General features: G+C 43.9%; 1 protein-coding gene across 16 annotated transcripts in view; it reads right to left on the bottom strand.

The window, feature by feature from the left end:
• The window catches only part of KALRN (kalirin RhoGEF kinase), a 678,650-nt gene that overhangs the window by 32,914 nt on the left and 621,265 nt on the right, over window positions 1-24,471 (bottom strand). For 9 of the 16 annotated variants that reach the window (XM_065943374.1, XM_065943376.1, XM_065943377.1 and 6 more), the window contains 4 exons: window positions 20,957-21,195; window positions 18,962-19,215; window positions 15,259-15,382; window positions 14,120-14,179 (listed from right to left, as the gene is read on the bottom strand). In XM_065943374.1, coding sequence (XP_065799446.1) covers window positions 14,120-14,179; window positions 15,259-15,382; window positions 18,962-19,215; window positions 20,957-21,195 — 677 coding nt within the window. Of the gene's footprint in view, window positions 1-14,119; window positions 14,180-14,368; window positions 14,806-15,258; window positions 15,383-18,053; window positions 18,673-18,957; window positions 19,216-20,956; window positions 21,196-24,471 lie in introns of those variants that run through there. The other 7 variants (XM_065943390.1, XM_065943391.1, XM_065943383.1 and 4 more) reach the window with 6 other exon arrangements.

The following is a 24,471-nucleotide window of genomic DNA, read 5'->3' as shown; positions in this document are numbered from 1 at the left end:
AAAGAGAACAGGAGACTCATCGTAGTGACCAAAATGAAAGTATAATTTGGGGCGAGAAGCCTTGAGCCCAGCCCCTGCAGTCTGTGACCGCAGCACTATGGCAGTAACAAGGGCACCCGATTTACCTTCCCATCGGCTCTGTTCACACTCCCTCTGGGCAGCTGGGGCCCCAGGCAGGCGTACTGTGACTGCAGAGCTGGCCTTGCTGTCCTCCTTACTTGCTCTTCCTCCCTGTTATATGCATGAAAACCCATTCTCCTCCACCTTGACATTCACTCAAGCATTTTGATGGCACTGATTTTTCCCAGCATTGGGAATATTAAAAAACAGAGGAACTGACATCTATTAAAGTGGAAGGGTGCTGGACAAGAATCCAGTCATTTCCTCCCAGCAGCTAAATGCAGAGTTTGACTTGTTGAGGGGAAAGGAAAGTTCCACTTCTTCATCCTGCCCTCCCAGAGCTCCTCCTGTGGCCCAAGTCTCCATAGGCAGCTTGAAAACCACAGAACTGCCCTCCTGGCTGCCTAGGTAAGGAAACAGAGACTTGGGCTGCCCTAGTGACCTGTCTGGTCGTATGGCTGGTTGGTGGAGGCCCTACTGGTGCCCTTTGTACATACCAAGCTGTCTGCCATGTGACAACATGGAGCTCACAGAAGGGAAAACCTTCCAGTCCACTGGCCATTACCCCTTCTTGAAAATATGATTGCCTTGATTTTTCTCCCATCTTTTGTATGACCTCTAATCCTATAGTCTAAGTCACAAAGCTGGGTGGGGTGAACGGAACCTGGGTACAAAGTAGAAGAGTCTGGGGCTAACTTCTTTTGTTTTATGTGATTTTATCCTAGTCATTTAAACTTTACTACCATTACTTTCCTTCATTATAAACTGGGGATAAATAATACCTAGTACAAAGTGTTATCATGAAGATTAAATGACACTATGTATATTGCACAATGCTTGACAAGTATTCGGTGACTATTTAAATAAAGATTATTTAATTCTTATCATCTCTCTTCTGCTAAGAGGGCTATTGTTGCAGTGGCTTATCTCTAATAGTTTATTTTGCAAAGTTCTTCTTTACTTCATAATGAAGGCAGAAAGTTTGTATGCCTGGCAAACCACCCACTGGGGCAGTCACACTTATCTCCCTGATTTACCCAAGTCACAGGTCAACTTGGTTTATGTGCAGTTTTGCCTTATAGAGGCACCCATCAAGCCCTTTGGAAAAAGATATTCCTCCTCCAAGTTCCTCTCTGCAAACCTTTTACCTGCGTCTACCACTCAGGTTTTTCATGAAACAGGCTGCAGGAAACTGCTGTAATGCTTCGTCCTAGAGCTGAGTGTCCATGATTCTGACAACCACAGGGCTCTCTGCTAGTCTCCAAGGCCACTCACACCACTGCCTTGTCTGCTTTTAAACCGGTGGTTCTCACTCCTTGACCCAGGTGGCTTTAAAAACACACAAAATCCCAATGCCTGGGCCTTATGTTAATTGTTTGGGATCAGCAGTTTTAAAACACAGGTGAATCAACATGCAGCCCGTTGAGGAACGCTGGTAAAAGTTACCCTCAATCCAAGGAAACCAATTTCGGATAGACCAGTTTCCTGCTCCTGACGTTTTTCTGGGTGGAGTGGGGGGTGCATGGGCCATACGGTAAAGGGACTGCTTTTCCCACACTTTTGAAATCCCATCTACGTAAGGAGACCCCAGACCATGAGAAGTGTGAAGGAGGAGAAGTGTGAAGAGTTGCTCCAGTTGAAAAGGTAACTAAACTACCAGTACACTTGATGGGCAGCACAGCATCATTTGCAGGGGCTGCTAAGGAAGCCAGAAATTGATCCACCTGGCTTAGGTGAAGTGGGAGGATGACATGGAATCAGTTATTTCACAGTCAAGGAAAACTAGGAATATTTCCTAAACGTTAACAGTGGTTTTCTCAGGGTGATGAGATGGAGAGTGGTTGTCCCCCCATTCAAAAAATACTGCTTGCTTCTCTCACTTCAGTCACTCAGTCATGTCCGACTCTTTGTGACCCCATAGACTGCAGCACACAGGATGGTGTACGATTTTGTGGATACAGAGATACTAAGACATAGGTTCTGACCTCAGGATTTATAAAACATCTTAACATTGGGTGATTTTTTTTTTCTTATATGGGCTTTCCAAATATTCTGCAGTCATTATGTTTCACTTTTGTAATAAATTTTTAAAGGAAAAAATGGTTCAGTCAGAGACTGTAAGTTCCTGAAAAACAGGAACCATGTTAATTCATCTTTTTACCTCAGGCCTCTAGCCCCCAGTGTGCCATGTAATGGGCATTTAATACATGTGGGTTGAATGAATATTTGACCTATGTCACATTTCAGTTCTCCCATGAATTCAGGACTGATTTATACATAAAATCTGGAAATAGGACCAAAAGATCTAAAACATAATTACTCCTGTGTGTAATCCTAATAATATTTGATTTGAATCTGTTTTTAAATACAATAGAATGTAAACTTAAAAAAAAATGATTTAAAACAATAAAATCCATGGCCTCTGAGAGAGTAGGGTCTTAAGAATATGGGATGCATGAGGGATTGTAAACTCTAGGAGCAGACAGAGTATGTAGTATCCAGACTCTAAGCCAGACACACTCTCTTGCCTTGAACAACATCCCAAGCAACTGAAGCCTCAGTTTTATCCGTAAACTGGGGATCATAATGCCCACCTGGAAAGCTGTTAGACTGAAGGGCTCAACCTATTTGATGATGATTTACTGAGCTTACCATTGGTTAAGTGGTGGTGGCCAGCAGGGGGCGAGGCAGAATGCCCACTACCCTCCTTGAGCCAATGGTCCAGTTGGAAAGATGGCATTAAATGACATGCGGTGTCTAGGACGGTGCTTGGCTGATGTCAACAACCAGCCTTCAAGGAACATGAAGCTCTGCCCTCTCCCTCCTCCTACCCCAAATCAATCAGGAGGATTTGACTCTAGGGTCAAAAAGATTTGGGAATGCTGCCAGCTTTGTTCAATAGCCTGTATTTTCCATTTTGATGGGAATCCACAAGGGAGCAAGACACCGAGTCCATGCCAGGAGTCTCAGAGAGCTCTCAAATGGCAGTTTCCTAAGTTACAAACATTTAAGTGGGGTTTCATAAACCTACAGTGTGGCAATGCTTTATAAACATCCCAAACTGCTGCTTAGAGAGTTTACCTTATTCCTCTTTCTTGTCACAACCCCAACCGTGTTAAGTATATTATTAAACACAGCAGGCATTGTTTAAAAAGAAAATCCTCCTAGCTTTGGTGTAGACCTTAGCAGGGGCTTTGGAGAGAAAGGCTTGGCTTAAGTGCAGGTTCTTTATCTGGAGGCAGTTTGTGGAAGGCATCTCTCTTCATGCCGCTGCCCTTTGGCCGGTCCAGGTGTTGCTGATAATGGTAATACCATCACTAATTTGTTTAGCCTTTCATAGTTGGCACAAACTACTCAGACTCCTTCATTTGCTCCTCCAAAACCCTGGGAGAAAGTGCTGAGCAGTTGTTACTTATTCCCATTTCCAGAGGAGACAGGGAAGTTAAGTGTAACAGCACAGAGAGAGTGATGGAGAAATGGCTCCCAGAGTTTTTTCCACCTCGGCGTTCAGTGCAGAGGCAAGGTCTTGGGAAAAGCATTGGGAGACTTTGTCATCAAAGTCAAAGGACTGCCTGCTGACCTGTGCTCCATGTCCCATCTCTACCCAGTTCTCTACAAACTTGTCCAGGAAGAACAGAGAGCCTGAAAAAAAATCCATTCTAGTGTTTTTCTGTGACTCTGGATTATGCCCATAGGGGATTCCTTCCTTGTTTTCTTCTATTTTGAAGCAGAGTATTGACTGGAGGAGGGTCATGACAACCTTTCATCCTGTAAATTCATATTTATCTGTGGTTCCCTATGGACCACAAGGCCCATGCAGGCAAGGGCCATGTTTCATTCACAGTCATTGCCTCAGAGCCTAGCACAATACCTGGCATGCAAGTGTTTCATTGCTATTTGTCAAATCAATGAAAAACTGAAATGATAGGGTCCTAATTTTGGGGAGGAGAGAAAAATGCCCTGCCGTGAACTTGGAGTGTTTTTCTATTTCCATTTATCCAGAACATGGCTTATTCTGAAATCTCATCAGTCAGTCACGATCTGAGATTTAGCCGATAGTGATCTTCCTCTCTTCTCTGCTCTTCCAGAGGTTGTTCTCTTTGGCTCTGATCATGTGCTGCCATCTGTCATCACATCTCCCCTGCCTGTTAAGAGCCCCACCAGACTTGTGAACCCTTTTGAAGCCATAACCTGTTCATGTATTTTATGTACTCTTTGTCATGTTGCTTGACATAGCAGAACAAGTAGAATTTGTTAAATTAACTGAGGTTACTCAATGAGTTTAGACTATAACTTGTTTCCTTTCCATTAGACACTACCTTGTCTAATGATCACCGGTGGTGTGGGAAACGACCTGAGGTATCAGACTGGGACTTGAAGGGTTAATTATAAGGTGAACACATTTCTTGAAACCTAATGTTTTCCTTCCTCAGAAACAGTCTGGGAGCCCATGGAAAGTGGTGGTGGGGCAGGGGGAGAGATCTGGATTCCAAGATGGAAGCGGAGGTGGAGGGAAGATGACGTTGTTTATATGAAATGCACATTCTCTCTCTGAGAGACCCAACTTCAGGAGGAGGAGGCTGGTATAGACCCTGTGGGAAAGGGCTGGTTAGGAATCCGGTTATGTATGAACAGCAGAGGGCAGCAGGTGGTAGTGGGTCCTCCTAGAACCACCACAATTCGGTTCATCAGCAACTCAGTTTCTTCCTTCTGGAGAGAATTCCAATTGTTTTCTTGATTTTACTTTAAAATGGAAGGGCAGTGAGGTAACAGGAAAGAATTACAGGTGAAATCAACCAGCAATGAATAATAAGCTGAGTTTTGAGCAAATCTGGAGTTTATTTTTCTTGCCAGTCAGTGTCCAAGATTCTGACTCCAAGACCTGAGAGTGAGGGTGAAATCCCATCTGTCTAGAAGACCAGGTGTCAACTGACTCCAGAAGAAAAATACCTTTCTTCTAAATCCCTCATTACCTCTCACAAAACACAGTTCAAAACTATACACCGAGAATGCTGAGGGAGTCAAAACAGTCAAACAAAACTCAAACCAAATGTCCTAAACTCAACTCAGAGCTACCTTGAGTGAAATAAAAATTCCATTCTCTGCCTCCTCTTTCTCTTAGTGCTTGTGTCAAGTGAGTCTGTGTTCCAACAGGAAAGAAAGGGATTTTTAGATGATGAGACTTGGCAATAAAATGGACAGATAACAGAAAAACAATGTCTAAAAGTTGAGGTATGGTTTCTGGTTTGGAGGTTTAAGCCTTCATATTTCCAATCTGGTGAAACCAGACACGACATTCTATTTTTTAGTAAACATTTCTCTAAATATTTAGAAAATATTCCTATTTCTTCTCATTTCTAAGAGGACATAAGCTGAAATTTAAAAAATACATAACTGCAACACAATCCCAGACAACAGAATTCTCTTTGAGCTATCCTTACCTGCCAAATATTTTCATTATCATTTGGTTCTAAGTACTTTTTCTTCAACCGTAATTTTTTTCCTTTGACCCAATTTTAATAGAAATGTTTTAAAATTTACAAATATATGAAATTAAAAAAAATTATCTTCTTGTTCCTGGTTTCTACAAGACTGATTCCTTGATTTTCACTGGAATTTGTTCTATGGGTAGTACATGGTTGATTTTCACAAAATGTTCCATGTGTTCCTGAGAAGAACATAAAAGCACTAACTATTGGGTAGAGTTATGAGTGTCTATGTGTGAAGCACATTGTTTCATGGGGATTTCTAGTCCAAAGTGAAAGTCAAACCAGAAATCATACCTCATGTCTTGTCTGACTTTTTGTGACCCCATGGACTATACAGTTCATGGAATTCTCCAGGCCAGAATAATGGAGTGGGTAGCCTTTCCTTTCTCCAGGGGATGTTCCCAACCCAGGGATCGAACCCAGGTCTCCTACATTGCAGAAGGATTCTTCACCAGTTGAGCCACAAGGGAAGCTCAAGAATACTGGAGTGGGTAGCCTACCCCTTCTCCAGGAGATCTTCCCAATCCAGGAATCGAACCTTCCTGCATTGCAGGAAGGTTCTTTACCAACTGAACCATGAGGGAGGCCCCTTCTAGTTCAAATCCCTCTCCTATTCTTCAAGTTTTGCTTTAAGAACATTGTGTTCTCAAAAATAAAAGGAATAAAAATATGACTTACACAGAATAATGAAAAAAGATCTACCCCGTCTCGCAAAATAATAGAGGAGAAAGGAACTAAAAGGTGGTTTATTGCGTGCACATACCGGTCTCTGGTGTTCATAAGGACAGGGCTGGGGTTGCAGTGGTGGTGTTATCATTTCCTTTCTGTAACTCACATTTCCAACGTGGAATCTACAATCTTGACTTTGAATATTCAAAATCTTTATGCATGAGTGTCCTGAGGTCTCATCCCTTAATGATTTAACCTTGATCATATCCTGATCCCCCAAACCTCTTTTACTGGGGAAACAACCTCCCAGAGTCTGTGGACCCACAATAGGTTATGATGTGCTCTGAGGACAAGGGCCAGAGGAAGATTGACTTGTGGATTCCCACACCCAGTGCCTCTTCCCTGAGGTCCCTGAGCTGAACATACAGCTGCTGTCGTCCCTGTTTCCCCTACCAGTCATTCCCTGCCTTTCACTAGCGTTCCTTCCTCTCCCTGTCCTGCCCCTTGGGGTTGGGTATCTGCCACCTCCCAATTTAGGTCTACTACAACAGCCCTTCAATCGGCCTGCCCGTCCCCACTGTGTTCAGTTAGGAGACAGTTACTTCCTAAAGTCCAGAATGAATCATCCGGACTCTGCCCAACAACCTTTGACTGCTCCTCACTGTCCACTGGATCAAGTCCAGGCTTCCTAGCAAATCCCCCGAGGCCTTCAGAGCCTGGTTAAAACTCACCTGCCAGGCTTTATTTCCTACCACTCTTCCCACATACCTAAACCCCAGGTATACCCAGATAGCAGTCTCTTTTCAATATGTGTTAGGCACTCTTAAGCTCCTTCCTCACCCTTCACACTTCTCCAAGACTCTCTTCATTCTATCAGTCCCTCCAATCCAGCCCCTGACATTGTGTGAAGCCAATGACCATGCTCACAGGCATACTCGGAGACAGGTTGTGAGCACACAACCTTGGGACAATTACTTAGCCTCTCTGCTCTCTCACCTGTAAAGCAAAAACAATGATAACAGTACCTATGTCATGGCGCTGTTGGGAGGAAAGGACACAGTATGGAGTCGGATACATAGGAAAGGCTGATAAACAGGAGCTACTATTACAAGCCCAGCCCTGAGTGGCTGTTAAATATTCACTGAATGAGTACCTGAATGGCTCTATGACCCCATAAGAGCAGATTTCAGAGTTCCTATATAACAAAGGCATTTAATCGAAGCCACCTCCCTCCAGGAGACAGCACAGGGAGGGGCCTAATTAACATAACTTGTTGGCCCTCTATAGTACTCACTGCAATGCCCTGTATCAACCAACTTGTGTTAAACTGAATTGACTAGGAAATCATGTTGAGCGGGCCTGTAGGTGGACCTTGACAGCATGGGGTGTAGGCAAGGGAGGTGGTAGCCTCTGCTCCTCTAATAGCTGGCTCTTAGAGCGACTTCTCCTGGGTCAATAGCACCTCATAATCTCATCAGTGTATGACACAAATGAGATGGGCTAGGCTTCCAGATGAGGGTGAGGGTGTGCTGGGTGACTATTCTGACCTGAAAAAATAATTCGGACGTTTCCGGCTCTTGAAACTAGACCTCTTTCCTGGCATTTATGGCTGGACTCCTGAGTCACTGGGAATGGGTGTGGTGAGGCCAAATAATTACCCCAACTGTCAAGGGATTTAAAAAGTTGTTGAGGAAGAAATTCTCCTCCAGCAAGCAAATGTGCAATAGGGGACGGCCTGAAACTGACCTTCCTTAAGAAAGGAACTGAGCCTCACTTGGGGAGCAGACTTCTTCTCTATCACATGCCAAGTCTGTCCTCTCAAAGCACCACAATTAAGACCTGCTATTTCTATCAGTTATATGACTGTGATCTTTCTGAACCTGTTTCTTCTAGGAGGGTAAGAAAACCCCATCTTCACCAAACGGTTGGAAGGAACAGAAAGCATAGTAGACGTGACTATGCTGTGGAAGAGCTTGTAGTGAATTCTCTTGGGAGAGAGAAACACTAGCTTCAGTCAGCTAAGTGCTCCTCTCCCAGTGGCAGAATATAAATCAATCTGCATGTAGAGTTAGAGCTAAGCTAGGCAAGAGGAGTGAGTCTCTGGGCCCAACCCATCAGATCTATTACAAAGAAAATATTTTGTAAAAATAAAATGAGAGGAATGTGATGCTTCACCTTCTTTTCTCCAAAGAGTTCTTTTCAGAAAAAAAAAAAAATTCTTTTTATAAAATGCAGAAACAGGCACCAGTGGAAATACACTGGCAATGCAGGGAGGTCAGTCACCCAACCAGGGGTGTAAAAGTTTCCTTGAATCTGTCTGGCCAGGTTATTTTGAAGCTCTGGATCTGGGACAAGGCACTGAGGCAGCTAAGGTGGGAGCAGCAGGCTAGCTTTTTGAAGATGTGAAAGTCAGGCCTAGGGAACTGTGGGTCTGGGGCAGGAAAGAAAGGTCAGTTCTGGCCACTCAAACCCTTCCCAGAGCCGGAAGTGGACGCTCCAGCTGGGGCTCAGGAGGAAATGTACCCAGGCCAATCCTGCCATAGTCCCTGCAGAACAAGTTTCGGGGGCAAAGCACAAACTTTTCTATTTTCTCTTCTGTTGGGGCCTCATTGTTCTCAGAATCAAAAGTTCAGGAGAGCAAAGTCTTTTGATATTATACCTTAGACCAGCATGAGACTCAAAGGGTTCAACGTCTCTTACATAAACACCCGTGTTCACATATATACGGAATTTAGAAAGATGGTAACGATGGCCCTATATGCAGGGCAGAAGAAGAGACGCAGAAGTACAGAACAGACTTTTGAACTCTGTGGGAGAAGGTGAGGGTGGGATGTTTCGAAAGAACAGCATGTATATTATCTGTGGTGAAACAGACCACCAGCCCAGGTGGGATGCATGAGTCAAGTGCTCGGGCCTGGTGCACTGGGAAGACCCAGAGGAGTCGGGTGGAGAGGGAGGTGGGAGGGGGGATCGGGATGGGGAATACGTGTAACTCTATGGCTGATTCATGTCAATGTATGACAAAACCCACTGAAAAATAAAAAAATAAAAATAAAAAAATAAAAAAAAATAAACACCCATGTTCCCAGAGCTCTGTGACCTCTCACAGAGAAACCCCCTAGGCTCAGAAAGGCTGACCTGCCTGAGGCCTCACAGTTGATAGTCCTTAGACTGGAGTCCAGGTTTCCTGGCTCCTGTGCCAGTGTTCTTTCCATGTGATACTGCCTTTGTGTGATTTTTTTTAAGTCCTGCTTCAGCCTTGCAGGGCTGGGATGGGTGGAAAAGATATTCTTCGTTGAGCTGGAAAACTGAATAACAAATTAACAGAGGAAAACTGGCACTGGAAGGCACGTCTTCTTGTCTGCCAGAATCTGTGTTTTAGATTAAAAACAACCTGAAGATGGGGGTGGGCAGCTCCAAGAGGGGAGCAGGGTAGTGTGGGTGGGAGAATAAGGGCCAGGAAAACCAGAAACAGGCTTCAGGGCACCTGCTCATTTTTTGAACAGAAAGTCACAACTTCCTCTGCCTCGGTTTCCTCTTCTAAAAGTCTTGGAAGGGACTGGAGAGATGGCGGATGAAGTGGAGTTATTGTTCAGCGGCTACAGTTTCAGTTTGGGATGATGAAACAGTTCTGAAAATGAATAATGGTGATGGCTGCACAACACTGTGAAAGCACTTAATGCCACTTAAAACAGGTAAAAATGGTAAATTTTATATCATGTATATTTCACCACAATAAAAAACAAACAAATGAAGGGGACAATGTTAACTAAAGGTTTCCAAGATTCCATCAACTCTGAAAGTCTATGATTCTTACCCTAGTTGGAAATTTCTTTTCAAATTAGCTTCACCTTTCCATGTGCTTTCTCTCCCACAGGATCCCAACCCAGCTCTTACACAGCAAGCACCAACACCCACTCCCTGGAGTTAAATGTCTCATGGTTGGCATTATCACCACATATAGCCTGTGTTATGGCTAAGGATGGCCCTGTGTCAAATGGCTAGCTAGGGCAGAGATGCGATCTTTTTAGAATCATGACAACCTCTTACTCTGATGGACCGACCATCTCTGTTAAAAGTGGTATTGGCATTAAAAAATATTAACATGCATTTAATTAACTGGACTTGACATAAATGCTAGGCTGAAGACTGAGGCCCAAGTTTGGGAGGTTGGGTCAGGCCTTCCTACGCCAGTATCTGCTGCAGGCAAACAGCGATGCTGATGTTGGAGGACGGGTGCCAAAGCCCAAGCATCGAGTCTTCAGACAACTTTTCAAAGGTGGCAGGGATGTGTGAACCCGTGTAGCCTGGGTCCTGGGAGAAATCCAGTACAGCTCAGAAAAACCCAGACTTTTCAGAGATTGGTGTGTTAGCTGAGGGTGGAGGCTGAGCCTCAAGTCTTCAGCCCTGCCTCCCGCCTGGGTATCAGTGCAGACACAAGGCAGGACAGGGTGAGGGGCTGGCAGGTGGGTATGTGGTGCCCAGCCTACCATCACACCTGCCTGCCTTGCCAACCAAAGACAACTGGCAGTCTAAGCTCTACTGGGAAAAATGAAGTAACAGTCACTTGTTCCCAAGACAGCCTCGTGTTTGATTTTCAGCCTGATTTGACTCTTCTTCTATGTACAGACATTTCTCTCATTTATAATATCCCCCTCCATTGCCACTCCCAAAGTGTAATCAGTGCAGGGTAAAGAACAAGACTAAACTATGGACAGATCTAGTCATTTTTAGAATGGTGCCCTCTGAGGTGTGTTCATGGATCAGCAGGAGAGAAGGGGGCTGTGAACTGTGAGGGGATCGCACAGAGCCAGAGCCAATCCAGCAGGGGCTGGTGGTGTGGCTTGTGGTCCTGGGAGTGGGAGGGGAGGTTATACTTGAGAACACTCATGAGCGTGTCTCCATAGGGGAAGAAAAACGATGTACACATCAGAGCAGAACTGCCTCCTTTTACAAAACTGGGTGTTCTCAGAAAGCTTTGAAAATCAGATTCCTAGGATTCAAGGTGCTTTATTTTCCTCTTACTAGCTTTCAGGGATGTGCCTATATGTCTCCCTAAAATTGTATGTTAGGACATATGCCAGCCCTGAGGGTAGCAGTCAGCTAATGTGTAAGCAAAGACCCCAGAAAACTGCTCCTTGAAGGAACCCTTCAACCCACTAATTGAGAATAAATAAAGAATGCTCTGGAAATTATATTTGTGCAGAGGCAGGAGATAAGAGCCTATACATGACTAGGCTTGGAATCAACATGCTGGCATCAGGTCAAGGGTGGGCAGTCAGCAGGGCTGGACTTAGCATTCAGAGATCTAACATTGAGCAGTGCACGGGGTATGTGGAGTGGATGTCAGCTGGGAGGGCTCAGGACCAGTGGATCTCAGCAGAGGTCATAGGAATTATAGCTCAACTCAGCTCAGCAGGGCACAGGGACACGCTCCCAATGAGACCACACCTATTACAGTCATCAGGTGCGAAAGCCTGGGGCCAGACTGGGCCTGGAAATGATGCCCAAAGATATCAATTTAACAGCAAGAGTCCTTTATGAGGTGGATAGCCCACATATTTCTCAAACCAGGTCTTTAAGATATAGCTCTTTTCAGTAGGCACCCCCAAGCCATTTTCTTTTGCAAGGGACATTGCAATAAAGTGCTACCTATACCTATGCCTTGAGAAAATCCTCAACTCATATTGAATAGGTTAACTTTGTATATCTTATTTGTCATCTGTGTCTGAAAACGCTAGCAGTATCATGATGCCTGCTTTCTCTCAGCACCTGCTTCTGTGCTCAGGGTTAATTTCAACATAGCAACACAGTTTAGAAGAGCCCGATGATTCCTACAAGGATTCATATGAATGTTCAAGGGCTACAGGCACTTCTACTACAGAAAACTCGATTAACCAGAATATTTGCAGCTTCCAACTCCTTCAAGAGTTCCAGTTCTGCCTCAGCTGTTACATCTGAAAACTTTTCATACGTGCATCAACACAATTTTTGGCTTTCTTCAATCAGCATTAACATCCTAACATCTTTCCTTATGCAACCACAGCACCTCCCTGTGCTCAGGCTCATGTGAAGCCTTGGATAAACAAGGACCCAAGAAATGTGTGCAATTCACAAAGCAGGGCTAAAACATGCACACTTGCAAGCTTTTGCTCGTCTAAATGCAGAACAGAGTGTGTTGACTCATGAGAAGGTCACCTGATCCCACACCTCCCTGTGCCCAATTCTTCCTCTAAAGAGCAGAGAAGGAAAGTCATTCTTCTCCCCCTAGTCCACCAAAGCTGAGAAACGTCCCAAATTGCCTTGTAGAATGCAGATACCTGGCTCTCCCCCCTCCCTCCAGGTATTTGCAGATGACATTTTCAGGACATGCCAGCAACACTAAGGTCTGGAGATACAGGTGCCATGAGGCATATCTCTGAGCTGACAGGTGTGGGCTCCCCAGGAGTTGGTGCTTGTTTTGTGAAATGCAAGAAAAGCAGAGCCAGAAATTTCCCCCACCTTCCTCACTCTCTAAGATACACTTAGACTACGAAGGCCATATCCACTTCCTCCCACAGGGGAGCACTGCACTGGCCCACACCTGCCAGATTTAACTCTGTGGCAACACCTGCAGCCACAGGGGACTATTTTCTCCAGGTAGATCTCTCACTTTCAACCACTAGTCCCTGGCTTGGTTCAACTCAGCTAGCATCTTCCACCACCAAGTTATCACTCTCTGGCTTTTGTGCTGATTGTCATAATATGGTGGTGACTTTCTTTGGGATTAGGTCAAATTAGAATAAAGGTCCATTTAATTAAGTGAAAAACATAGGGCTATAAAAAGGAAAAGTTCTTAAAAATACATTCTACATTTTGTGCACAGAAGAACTCTCAAACTTTTATCCATTATCAGGGATGTGGGCACAGATTTGGAGAAAAACATTTCAATTTACTGGGAAAGACAAAATGGTGGGAAAGCCGAGTTTGCTCCAATTCTCTAGGGTTTGTAAATTTATGATGCTTGTCAGTGGTGAGCCATGTGAAAGTCCTAATTCTATAATCCTGGCCTAGAAGGAATTGAAGTTGATTGGATATTCTTGCTGGTGAAGATGTTGGTTTCTCTTCCACATTCCTATAACCCTGTGGTATAAGAAAGGCCCCTGAACTGGGTTTCAGCCTCCTTGTCTCTAGAGAGGACTCAGCAAGGCCTATGGAAGGCAGGCTGTTCCCAAGGCTCTTTTCCTTCATGGCAGGCGCAGCTACTGCCCAGGAGCCCTAGGGAAGAGCGGGTTCTGGAGTTGCCGCGATCACTCCTCATTTACTATCGGCCAGCTATACACAGTGACCAGGGGCCAGGTCATCCCACAAACCACACCTAATCCCTGATTTTACTGGTGCCTTCAGGGAGGAATTAGCCCCAGAAGAAAAAGAACATAAAGGGGAAAGGAAAAAGGGAAAAGGGAGGAACTAAAAAAAATGGGTTCTTCTCTTTAATTGAGAACCAGTCACTATTTATAATGGTATTTTCCATGAAAAAATGTTTTCTAAGTCTCCCATTATGATGCTGGAGATTTTCTATACAAAGCCAAATCTTCCAAGGAAGAAAATAATAAGCAAGCATTCAAGAGAACCAGAAGTTTTTAAAAAGGCATCTAGGAAGAGTTGTTTTTTTTTTTTTTTAAATCAAAATTAAACTGAATTTAGTTCTGTTTTGTTTTTTATAAGTTGGATGGGACACCCCGAAATGCCCTAATATCACCACGTATCCTTGACTGGCTGGTCACTTCAGCAAGATCACTGTTACAGAACACATCAAAACAGACAATCATTGTAGTAAAGAGGACAATAGCTGCTTCTACCTCCATGCTAGTATTAGGGTCAAGATCATCACACTCTGACTCCTCGGAACTGTTCGTCTCCTTGATGGGCAGCATGAGGTGGGGGAAGAAAGAGAACACAGTTAGAACACAGGCAGCTTTGGCTAGAGAGTGGGGAGAACTTAAGAGAAGCATGAACAATGGGAAACCAGGCAGAGAAAAACCAGGTGCTGTTGAGGTGGGTGCGGGTCACCTGGGGTGGCAGCATGCTCTTTTCAGGGAGAGCCGCTCATCTCACAGGAAATAGCAATGGAAGCAACCAAATGAAGCATGAGTGCTGTCAAATTTTAGCTGTTGTCTTCTGTGAGGCTGGACTTCCCAGGTGAGGGTGAGGGAGACAGTACAATTTCTTTTCCCCAAGAAGGTCATTCGAATGGGTTTTGACTGTTCCTATTTTTCTCAGGAAGACTCAGGTAGATAATACACATTATAACAATATTACACATCAGCAATCTAATTTCCATTGTCCAGAGGCAGATCTTTACTGAGGGCCCAACACAAAGAATACAGATCACATCATTTCAAGATGGGGCACAACAAGAACCTGCTGAAGCTTAGAATCAGTGAGTTCATTATCTTAGTTGGGTTATTACAGAGCAATAGCTTGGGCTTCATCAACATGCCTCCCTTCTCTGCCCAGGCATAGGCCTGAAGGTGATGTCTGAATTCTGGGGAAAAGAAATGAAACTTTACCAAGGACACAGTAGCCCTTACATTCCAAACCTCAGACTTCAAAGGGTTGGAGGTTTGGAAAACAGCTCTAATCTCTTTACCCTGCATGTATTTTTAAACCCAAGACACTGAATGGGTGACTTTGAGAACTTTACTATGAATCAAGCATCTTGCATTTCTAAGAGGATAAATAACACTGCAGATAATTTTGCTATAAAACATCTGCATAGTATAAGAAGGAAGGTATAAAAGAAAAAAACAAGAGATACTTACTTACTTGAATCGAAGTTGCCAGGAGAAACAAAAAATAAAAAATAAATTGATCTCACATGCAAAATCCTACTAAACTACTTCCCCTCTGGTCCCCATCCACCCAAGTCTCCTTGTGAGAATGCTGCAGGGTGGGGGTAGATGAGAGCTCGGACACAGTTCCAGAATACCTTACTCACTTTAACAGAGACTTTGTTGCCCAGAATATCCTTGGGTTTACGAGGCCCTGTGGCTTCATTTTTACCCGTGTTCTCCACTTCTGCCCGCTTTCTCATGCGTAGAGTATGCCATGAACATGACTTCCTGTTGTACCAAAAAACGCACCAATCAAAATGGCAGGTCAAGGCAGAGTGAGCGAGGCGGTGGGTGGGACTGCCACCCTCTGGAGAGCCAGCAAGTGAGGCACTCTAGTGAAGTCCTGGCTGCAGAGGCCCCAAACCTGCACACCAGCTCCTGTGGTGGAGGCTGGCAGTGGATCTCACCTCCAACAGGAAGTGAGTGAGGATGAACTTTGATCCCTCCCAACAGATGTGCGAGGTTGGTTGCAGCATTGGAGGGAAGAATGAGAATGGAGTTACTAAACTCTACTGAGGGAAGCTTTTATATCATATTGATGAGGGCTTAGAGGACTCAGGAATTCCCTTACTAAAGGGTATGGTGGATGGGAGAAGACTAGGGGTGGGGAGTAAAATAGGAAATATAAGGGAGGTATATTCAATAGTGTGTAAGGTACTTTTCCAGGATCAGACACAAAGACCCAAAAGGATGATAATGAGGTTTCCATCTCATTGTTTGTATCTGGGCTGTGGCCAGTCCCAAACACTGTGTAGTACAGACAGGAAGTTCTAGGGCATTGACTTAACAGACTGGTGAGCACCACTCATTTATCTGGAGGATTTAGGATGAAGGGTTGATATTCTCCACATTATCCCATGTCTGTGAATACAGAGATCTGTCAACCACTGAGAGGTTCTAGAATTTTCCTGTTGGGAGAAGACTCAACATGTGCTCTCAGGGAGGTGAGAGTAGCAATGCCCTTTCACACTATCCTAACTTCCTTCTTCTCACTAGGGGGTTTGGAGCTATTTCTTCGTAGACCTGTAAAGAGAGGCTAGTGTAGAGCTCTTGAGTTCCACATATGTCACAACTCAAAGACAAAGACATCAAAAGTCAAGCCACAAACAGCATCAGGGACCTGGGCAGGGATCATCAGTTTCAGATGTGGTCACAGAGTTTGGATGATGTTCTATCATGTCTGGAGTAAGTGAGGCTGGCTCCTCTCCAGTGTCTCCTTATCAACTTTAGGCCTATACAGACAAGGTTCAATTAACAGAGAGCCTTCATTAAGGGAGACAGGGGAGAGAGAGAGAGACCTATGAGATTTAGGAGGAAGGCAGATGCTCCAAAATACATAGCATCTCCTCCAGAAAACTTCACAAATGTCAGGGATTTTAGGATGTTTTGGGGAAGATGTGCTCAAAATATTTATCACAAACATGGAGGTTTAGCAATCTATGTTCTGAGTAGGAAAGAGTGATAATAGTCATGTCCTCAATTTTTTTTTTTTTTTGGAAAGCAGCTCCTACAAAAGGCAAGAAGGAATCTCCTGGCCAGACCTTCTCTTGCATCTCCTAAATTGGCAGGCTCCCTGGGATCCCTTGCATAACAGCTGTTCACTTCAACAATTGTTTCTGAGTGAGAACTGGTCACAGAAACTAACTTCAGGTAATATCATCTTAACTGCAGACTTTGATTCCCTATCTTTACCCCCAAAGCAAAGCCCCTGCTCATTCTGAGAACATCTTGAGTCAGGGAGGTCCCTGCTGAAAAGACTCCTAGGGCAGCCAGCACAGTGTGTGTGTGCCTGAGCATGGGGGTGCATTCCTATGTTTATCACAACCTACAAGTAATGTTGAGAAACAGACACGAAATAGTACAAGAGGCAGAACACACTTAATTTCACTATTCTTTTTCCCAGAAGAAGGCGTCATCATTTGGGGATCTTCCATCTCTTGGCCATAAGCCCAGGGACTGATGTGGAAACAGAGACATTTCAGTGATATGTATCCCGTAGGCATCACAACCAACTCTGACACTTGTGGTCACAGCCCTTGGGAGGGTGCAATGAGTGTTCTTCACTGATAAATAGTGACCACTTTCAGTCCATTGCTTCTGTTCCACTCCCACTAACCCTTGTGCAAGAACTGCTGATAAGGAATCAAATGAGCAATTGGTATTTGAATCTGCTCTCTTTTGCCTAGTTTGACACCCTTCCTACCAGTCTTCCTTTGGAAGGTGTGAGACGTGAACAAAAGATGTGAAGGTGAAAAGCGAGAAGTGCTGAGTGCCCAGATAATTAGATCACAACTCATTATGAGTTAGCTAGCACTGTAAGTCATTGATTAATAAGAACCTGAAGGCTTTGAGGGCCTTTATTTCCAAGGCTTCTGAAACCAAATATCTAAAGGATAAGATGAATGGGGTCTATTGCCCTTTAGGGGCCACCGCTGATCTCCACCTGGGCCTATGGTTACCTGGAAAGGCCAGGGTGAGGTCAGCAAACTGTCCCCTGGGCCAGAGAAAGCACCAAGGAGGTGCAGCTCTGCTGGTGTTGCTGTTCAAGTATCTTATGTGAGTTCCTTTTCTCTGGTCACCGGTGACCACTCAGTGTGGAGAGCAGTGGGGGCTGCAAGCCACCCCATCACCTTCTACACTAGCCATTGATTTACATCAGCACCTCCAGGTCCCCCAGTTGGACAGCATTTGATCTGCATCATCCCTCATCTCAGAGGTTAGAGAGAACCCACGGAGGCTGTTTAGAATGGAAGGCTAGGGTTTGAGCTTTGGTGGCAAAGGCACCCTTTGTTTAGAAAAAAACTGCCAATGCATTCAACCAACTCTTAAAGAAAAAAAAAAAAAAAGAAGAGGAAGAAGAAGAATAATCATTTGTACATTTAAAAGTTCCAGAACAGTGCAATGAGGAAAAAGGGTCCACTAGTCTTTAACCTCATTAAGACATGCTCATGGTAAAAATTTATTTTACATATTTAAAATAATACATTTAAAATTATTAGTTACATTACAGGTACAATGATGAACATTGTGACTCTCCATTATATTGCACAGCCTGACTTCATCCATATGGGTTTCTTTAAATAGTGCAAAATACTCTATACAGGAATGTGTTTGGAAGGGCCTTCGCAACCAAAATGAGGAAAAGAAATATCTTACAAATGACCATGAACATATATTAAAGTGACAGGGGAGGGGGAAAATTAGAAAAAAAAAAGTTACAATCTGTACACAGGAATTTCCATAGACAAGCAAAAAGTTCCCTCTCTTCTGGGAGAAGCAGCAGGCCTCTGACCTATGCAGGTCTGGCATTTGTGCTAAGGTAATTTTTTGGAGTCAATCAAAAAATAATATATATATATATGTGTGTGTGTGTGTGTGTATATATATATATGTATATATATATATCAGTAACTTAATACAATATAAATAGAAGTCCAGTCCAGTGAATCCTGTGGTGGGTCAAATGGAGCAACAGGAGGCATGCCTTTTGTCACCTAGGATTTCAGTAGGGTTCTTTTCTTAACAAGGGGTGGTGGGGAGAGAAGAAAAAAAAAAAAACAGAAAATTATAAATGAAAAGGAAAGAAAACCACCACTGTTACCACCACCACCAAAGAAAAAACTGAACAATCCAGCCCGAATGCCCCCTGCTGCATGTGGTTCCAGCACTCAGACTTTGGTTCTGGTGGCGCTGTCAAGAATAAGCAGCAGTAACTCCCTACCAAGTGTTTGCATTTTTGTGTTCTTTGTTTTGAAATTTTTTTAGATCCACATACTCCTCTCCCGGGAAAGCCAATGAGGCACTTACTTGATGCTCCCGTCACTATTTTCTGTGGCTGCCATGGCTTTGGTGAGGGGCGCCAGGATGCTGCCAGGGACCCAGCCCTCAGCAGCGGGGGAGTGGTCGCTGGCGGGCTGGTACACCAGGCACATGTTCTGCTGGTTGACGGCGAGGACCTGGACAACCTCACCTTGGCTCACACAGATTTCATTCTCCTTCAGTGCATAGTAATCTTTGATCACGGCCATGGATGAGGCCCCATTGCATCCTCCCAGGTCACTCTGCGAGGAGACAGAGGTGAAAGGGACACAGATACAGGAAGGCTGGTTCACACATGCTTGCTCTGCACCATTGTGTGGTTAAAAGCCAATCTTCCTACTAGCAAGGTAAATAACAGGCAGAAATTATCCTGAGAAATGAAATTATATTCATAAATGGGATCTGAGAATGTATTTTATGGCAATGTTTCATTAATATTATAATTGAGGGTGTAAAGGTGGAGATAGTGCTCAGCCATAGGGAAAGGTATAAAAACACCTTCCATGAGGAAATCCCTCCTTAGCATGCACCTTCCTGCCATCATCCTCCAGCACATGGGAGGAAGAATGTGGCAAAGGTACGGGCATATGTAAGCACCTGGGCAAAGGTCAGGTCAGTGGTCACAACCTCCCAATGAAAAGAACACAGGATCTTTGATACATTTTTTTCTTCCTTTTGAAAAAGCATTGATCTTACTCTACATTCTGTCCCTCTTTAAGACAGAAGTAACAGTGAGACATTTGCCCAATTCAAAGGCCAGGTCATGACTTATCCTGACCCAACCGCTGTGGGAACAGAATGCATCCAGATCCCCAGCTCCACCCCTCCTGCCAGTACTCATTAATATGAAGGAGTCTGCCTCCATGACTTTTTCATGTGACTGCACCAGGGAAGCTACTTCAAGATAGACCTGCAACTCCTATGGATACCTGGCTGCCTCACAGCATGGTGAGAGCCAGAAATTCTTCAGTAAATTAGTGTGACTTCAACTTATTCACAAGGGCAAGGGATTTTTAAGATGAAAAAAATCACTTCCAGGTGATAAAACAGGTCAGTATAATTACTCTAACACAGAATTGAACTTGGACATCAATAGTTTAAAAAAAAAAAAAGGGAATTCCTTGGTGCTTTCACTGCTGAGGGTGTGGGTTCAATCCCTGGTTGGGGAACTAAGATCCCACAAGCTGTGCAGTGTGGTTGGAAAAAAAAATATCAGTATCATGTAACAATTTGGGTAAGAAAAATAAAACTATAAAGTAAAAACATATAGGTAAAAAATGTAGACATTCCTATTCATAGACCCATTGAGTTCTAGAGGAAATGGAGGTCTGATGAAATTAAGTTCTAATGCAAGACACAAAGTTCTGAGCTGCAGAATTTGAAATGGAAACCAGACAGCCTAACTTCTGATCTAGCACTTTTCCCATTCGTTGTCATTTCTACTACCTTGTGGGGTCAAAACAGCTGTGTACGTTGATGACTATCCTCATGACAATGTTTGAATTGTGGATTATCTGTGATAAATGTCTAATCCAAGGCTAGCTTCCACAGTCACACATCAATGGGCAGCACCCCCTTGCTGCATCAGCAGCATGGGTGGTGAAGAGCTGTGGGCTCGATTCAGCAGCTCATCTTTAGAAAGAGCAATCTCTTTAAGATGTCAAACCCTAGAGTTGCGACTTTTAGGTGGTCCACCTCACAACTCCTCTATTTGCTACAAATCATAATTGCTACTAAAATATTACCTACAGCATTTCTGCAGATGGCAACAATAGCCCTTCAACACAGAGTGTCTGAACCTGGGGGAAACTGGCCTAACTCACTCAGTTTTTCAGAGAAGGGAGAGAAATAATTGAGACTAGAAGGTATTTACTGGATTCTTCGTGCTAAAACAATCACCATAGAAAGATGCTACTTTATAAAGTAAGAACAGAGGTTGTGCCCTCAAAGAGGGTGAGGTAGAGGTGATGGGCCATCACTTACCTTGCTGGCCTCAAACTTGTCCCCAGCCTGGTGGTAGTCAAACCCTGGACTGCCATTGGAGGTAGATATCTTCAGGGGTGGCAGAGGCGGGTTATAGCTGGAGCCCTTTGGGGGCCTCTCAGAGCCCACGGGGATGGAGGAGTAGGGCCTCGGGCTGGCTTGGGGAACCCTAGCAGGCTGGGACCTCATCACAGCTGTGCTCTTTTCTTTCCGCTGATACTCAATGGGCGACTGCAGGGCTACAGGGAAAGAGCAGGCTGTTACTCTCAGCTTTGGAAATCCCACGAGGACTCGGAGGCTCATGAGGTGAAGGCTTTGTGAGACAGAGTGGGGATACTCTGTATCCCCAGTATCATGAGGAAGATACTGCCCTGTTTTTAATGAATGTATAAGCTACCGAGAACTATTCTTAGTGTTGTCTAAATGATGAAAATGCGAAACCAAAATAGTACAAAAGGAGGGAGAGAAGGCTCTGTAGTACGTGTACATGTGCATGTGGCTGGACACAGGGACGAGCCGGGGTGGTAATAGGGAGCTTCAGAAACTACCAGCCCTCTGGCCCTCAGGCCAGAAACTGCCAGCCCTCAGCCACCATGCAGGCTCTGCAGGGTGGAAACAAATGGGAAGTGGGTCTTGGGAACAGAATGGAGTCAGAATCCCTGGTGCACAGGGCCATGGCCCTCTGTGGAGGAAAAGGAGATGAGACAGGTAAGGAAGGCTCGAGTTGCCATGGTGTAAAAGATCTAGAAAGTCAGGTGACTGAGTCTGGATTTAATTCTGAAGATCATGAAAAGTGACTGAATTCAGTGAACTTGCATGTTTTAAATGCAGGTGCTGGCACCAAAACCTTGCAGCAGGTTGGGGGAGGGATAGGCCAGGCTGATCAGGAGCCCTGAGATGGTGACAGGACAGAGGCGGGACCTGAGCTGAGCGTGGGAATAAGGAACGGGTGTGGCAGGTGCTCCAGAGGGAGGCGAGGCTGACACAGCCTAGATGGAAAAAGATGGCAAGAAGCCAGGGTCACTCAAGTTTGGGGGCTGGGAGAATAGTGGTCAGTGGAACTCAGGAGACAGGGGAAAGCAGTCTTGAAGAGAAAGACATGAACTTTGTTTTCCTGAGTTTAAGATGATAAAGTTCCAAGGTCTGAGTAGTAAAGAGGTATAGCAGGTAAAAACCACACAGGTCAAATTCTCTAACAATGACTTCAAGACTGGCCTGATTATGTTGTTTCTATCAGTGTTCACTGTAACAAATATTTAATTGGGTTAATGTGAGGCCCAGAGAACTTCCCATGATGAGACTATTTCTATAGTAATAGGTAGTAGTAACTTTAACAGGACTCAACATACAGTTCATATTTCCTTTCCATCTGAGGCCTCAGGACAGGAAGGCTGACTCTGAGGTGCCTGCACATGTGACTATAAGTAAAAGCCTGGCCCCAGTCCATTGTCACATCCTTTGTCTTCTGAGTGTGTCAAGTGCAGCATAGGCTGCTACCAGACCTCGACCTTTCTCCTTGGAGAACATTAAATATTTAAGCATTGAGAATTGAGTTCAGTAATAGCTTCATAACTCACTATAATTAGGGGAAAATTTTCTTGGAACCAGGTATCAATATAAGTCTGGAAAAGTGACTACGGTCAAAGAAGTATCATTCCAGATCTGAAGCAGATAGCAAGACAGCTGTGAAACAGACCGTAGCAAACTGATTTGATGAATCAATATCCATCTCATGGAGCTGGGGTTTTACTTTGATTATATTCAATAATTATGCTAAAGAGTTTGAAAATGGCATATCTTCTTAAACAAGCTCCACAGAGAGAGTGTCTTCTTCTACCAGCCTCAATCTGCATAACTTAAGTTTTAGGATTAGCAAAATTGTGCATCTTTGGATTGGGTTTGTATCTGGCCGACAAGATACAGTGTCTTATACCTGATCCTGTTTTTTTTTTGTATTGTTTGCTGGGAAGCTCATAGACAAATGTATGCCCTATCACCGCAACTATACTGAAGTTTTGGGGTTAAGAACCTGATTTTAAGTTACACAGCTCTTAGTTCAAGTTTTATTCTAGCACCTACTGGTTTTCTGACTTGGGACCAGTTTATTTACCTCTCTGAGCTTCCTCTTCCTCATTTGAAACATACAGTGTGATAATATGTGAAATGCTCAGCACCATGTCTCACACAGAGAAAGGACTTAATATATGGGTGGGAGCCATTATTGGTACTCATTTATCTACAGTTTTAATTTATTGTCCTACCTTATTTTTCTTTTGTCCTGAATTGATGAACTTAACAACTTCATTTCCAATTTAGAATCTATCAGAAATTCCTAATAGAATGCAATTTAATGAATGTTTTTTATATTTTACACATTTTTGCTTAAAGTTACTTTATCCACATAAGCATTAAATCAAAGTTGTATATTCAAAAGCTGTGAACAATACACAGCTTTCATTACTATCCCTTAGGGCTGGGCTGGTGTTTAATTTTAGATTCTTTAGAATTAGAAAGAACCCTAGAAATCACATAGTTTAGTCTTTTTTTTTTTTTACCAGATTGTTCTACAGCTAGGAGACCAGGGGCATGGCCCAAACTCTATGTGTAATTGCTTTGAAGACTCAAGTTGTTGTTTTAGTTGCTAAGGCATGTCCAACTCTTTGCGACCCCATGGACTGTAGTCTGTTAGGCTCCTCAGTCCATGGAATTCTCCAGGCAAGAATACTGAAGTGAGTTACCATTTCCTTCTCCAGGGGATCTTCTGACCCAGGGATTGAACCCATATCTCCTGCATTGCAGGAGAATTCTTTACCACTGAGCCACCTGGGAAGCCTTGAAGTCTCATGTTCTACCTTAAAAAATCAAGGCATTCTACCATATAATCTCATGTTATTTGTTTTAAAATAAACACAATGTGCTAAATCCCTTACTGTGGAGTACAATTGATACCTGATGATCTCACAGGCTCTCTGGAGTTATCTGGAGATAACAGAGGCTACACTCCGGTATCGGAGGTGTGCTGTGTTTTCCTGCTTCCAAAGCTGCAGAGTAGATCGTTCACAAAAAGAGCCAGCCGAGGCCCAGCAACACGTCATGACTTGCCCAACGTTCATCACCTCTAGTCTCTCCCCACATCATTCAGTCCATGCTAGACACCCAGCAATTGCTCTACGTGCATCATTTGAAAGAGACCAGATTCTAGACTGGAAAAGGTGAAACGCCTAAGGGTTGGACGTGTATGTGTAAACATGGGAACACATATGGCCATATAGTACTCCTGTAAGTCCATAGAGAATGTCATTCTCTGTGTAAGTGACAATTTGTTCTGGGAAGCTTCAAAGTATTCCTGAAATTTAGAGTTAGCAATCACCTCTGTTGGGAGCAAAGAGGGATTTGAGCTGATCTGCCAAACTCCCAGTTATCTCTAGATAACACTAGAGAACCTCTGAGATTACCAGCCATTAACTACCAAATGGAAAAATATACATCATTGATAGCTGGCCCCTGAGACAAAG

The sequence above is a fragment of the Muntiacus reevesi genome, chromosome 8 (assembly GCF_963930625.1).
Source record: "Muntiacus reevesi chromosome 8, mMunRee1.1, whole genome shotgun sequence".
Lineage (NCBI taxonomy): Eukaryota > Metazoa > Chordata > Mammalia > Artiodactyla > Cervidae > Muntiacus > Muntiacus reevesi.
Note: the sequence above shows the minus strand (reverse complement) of the source record. Positions and strands in the feature narration are given on the sequence as shown.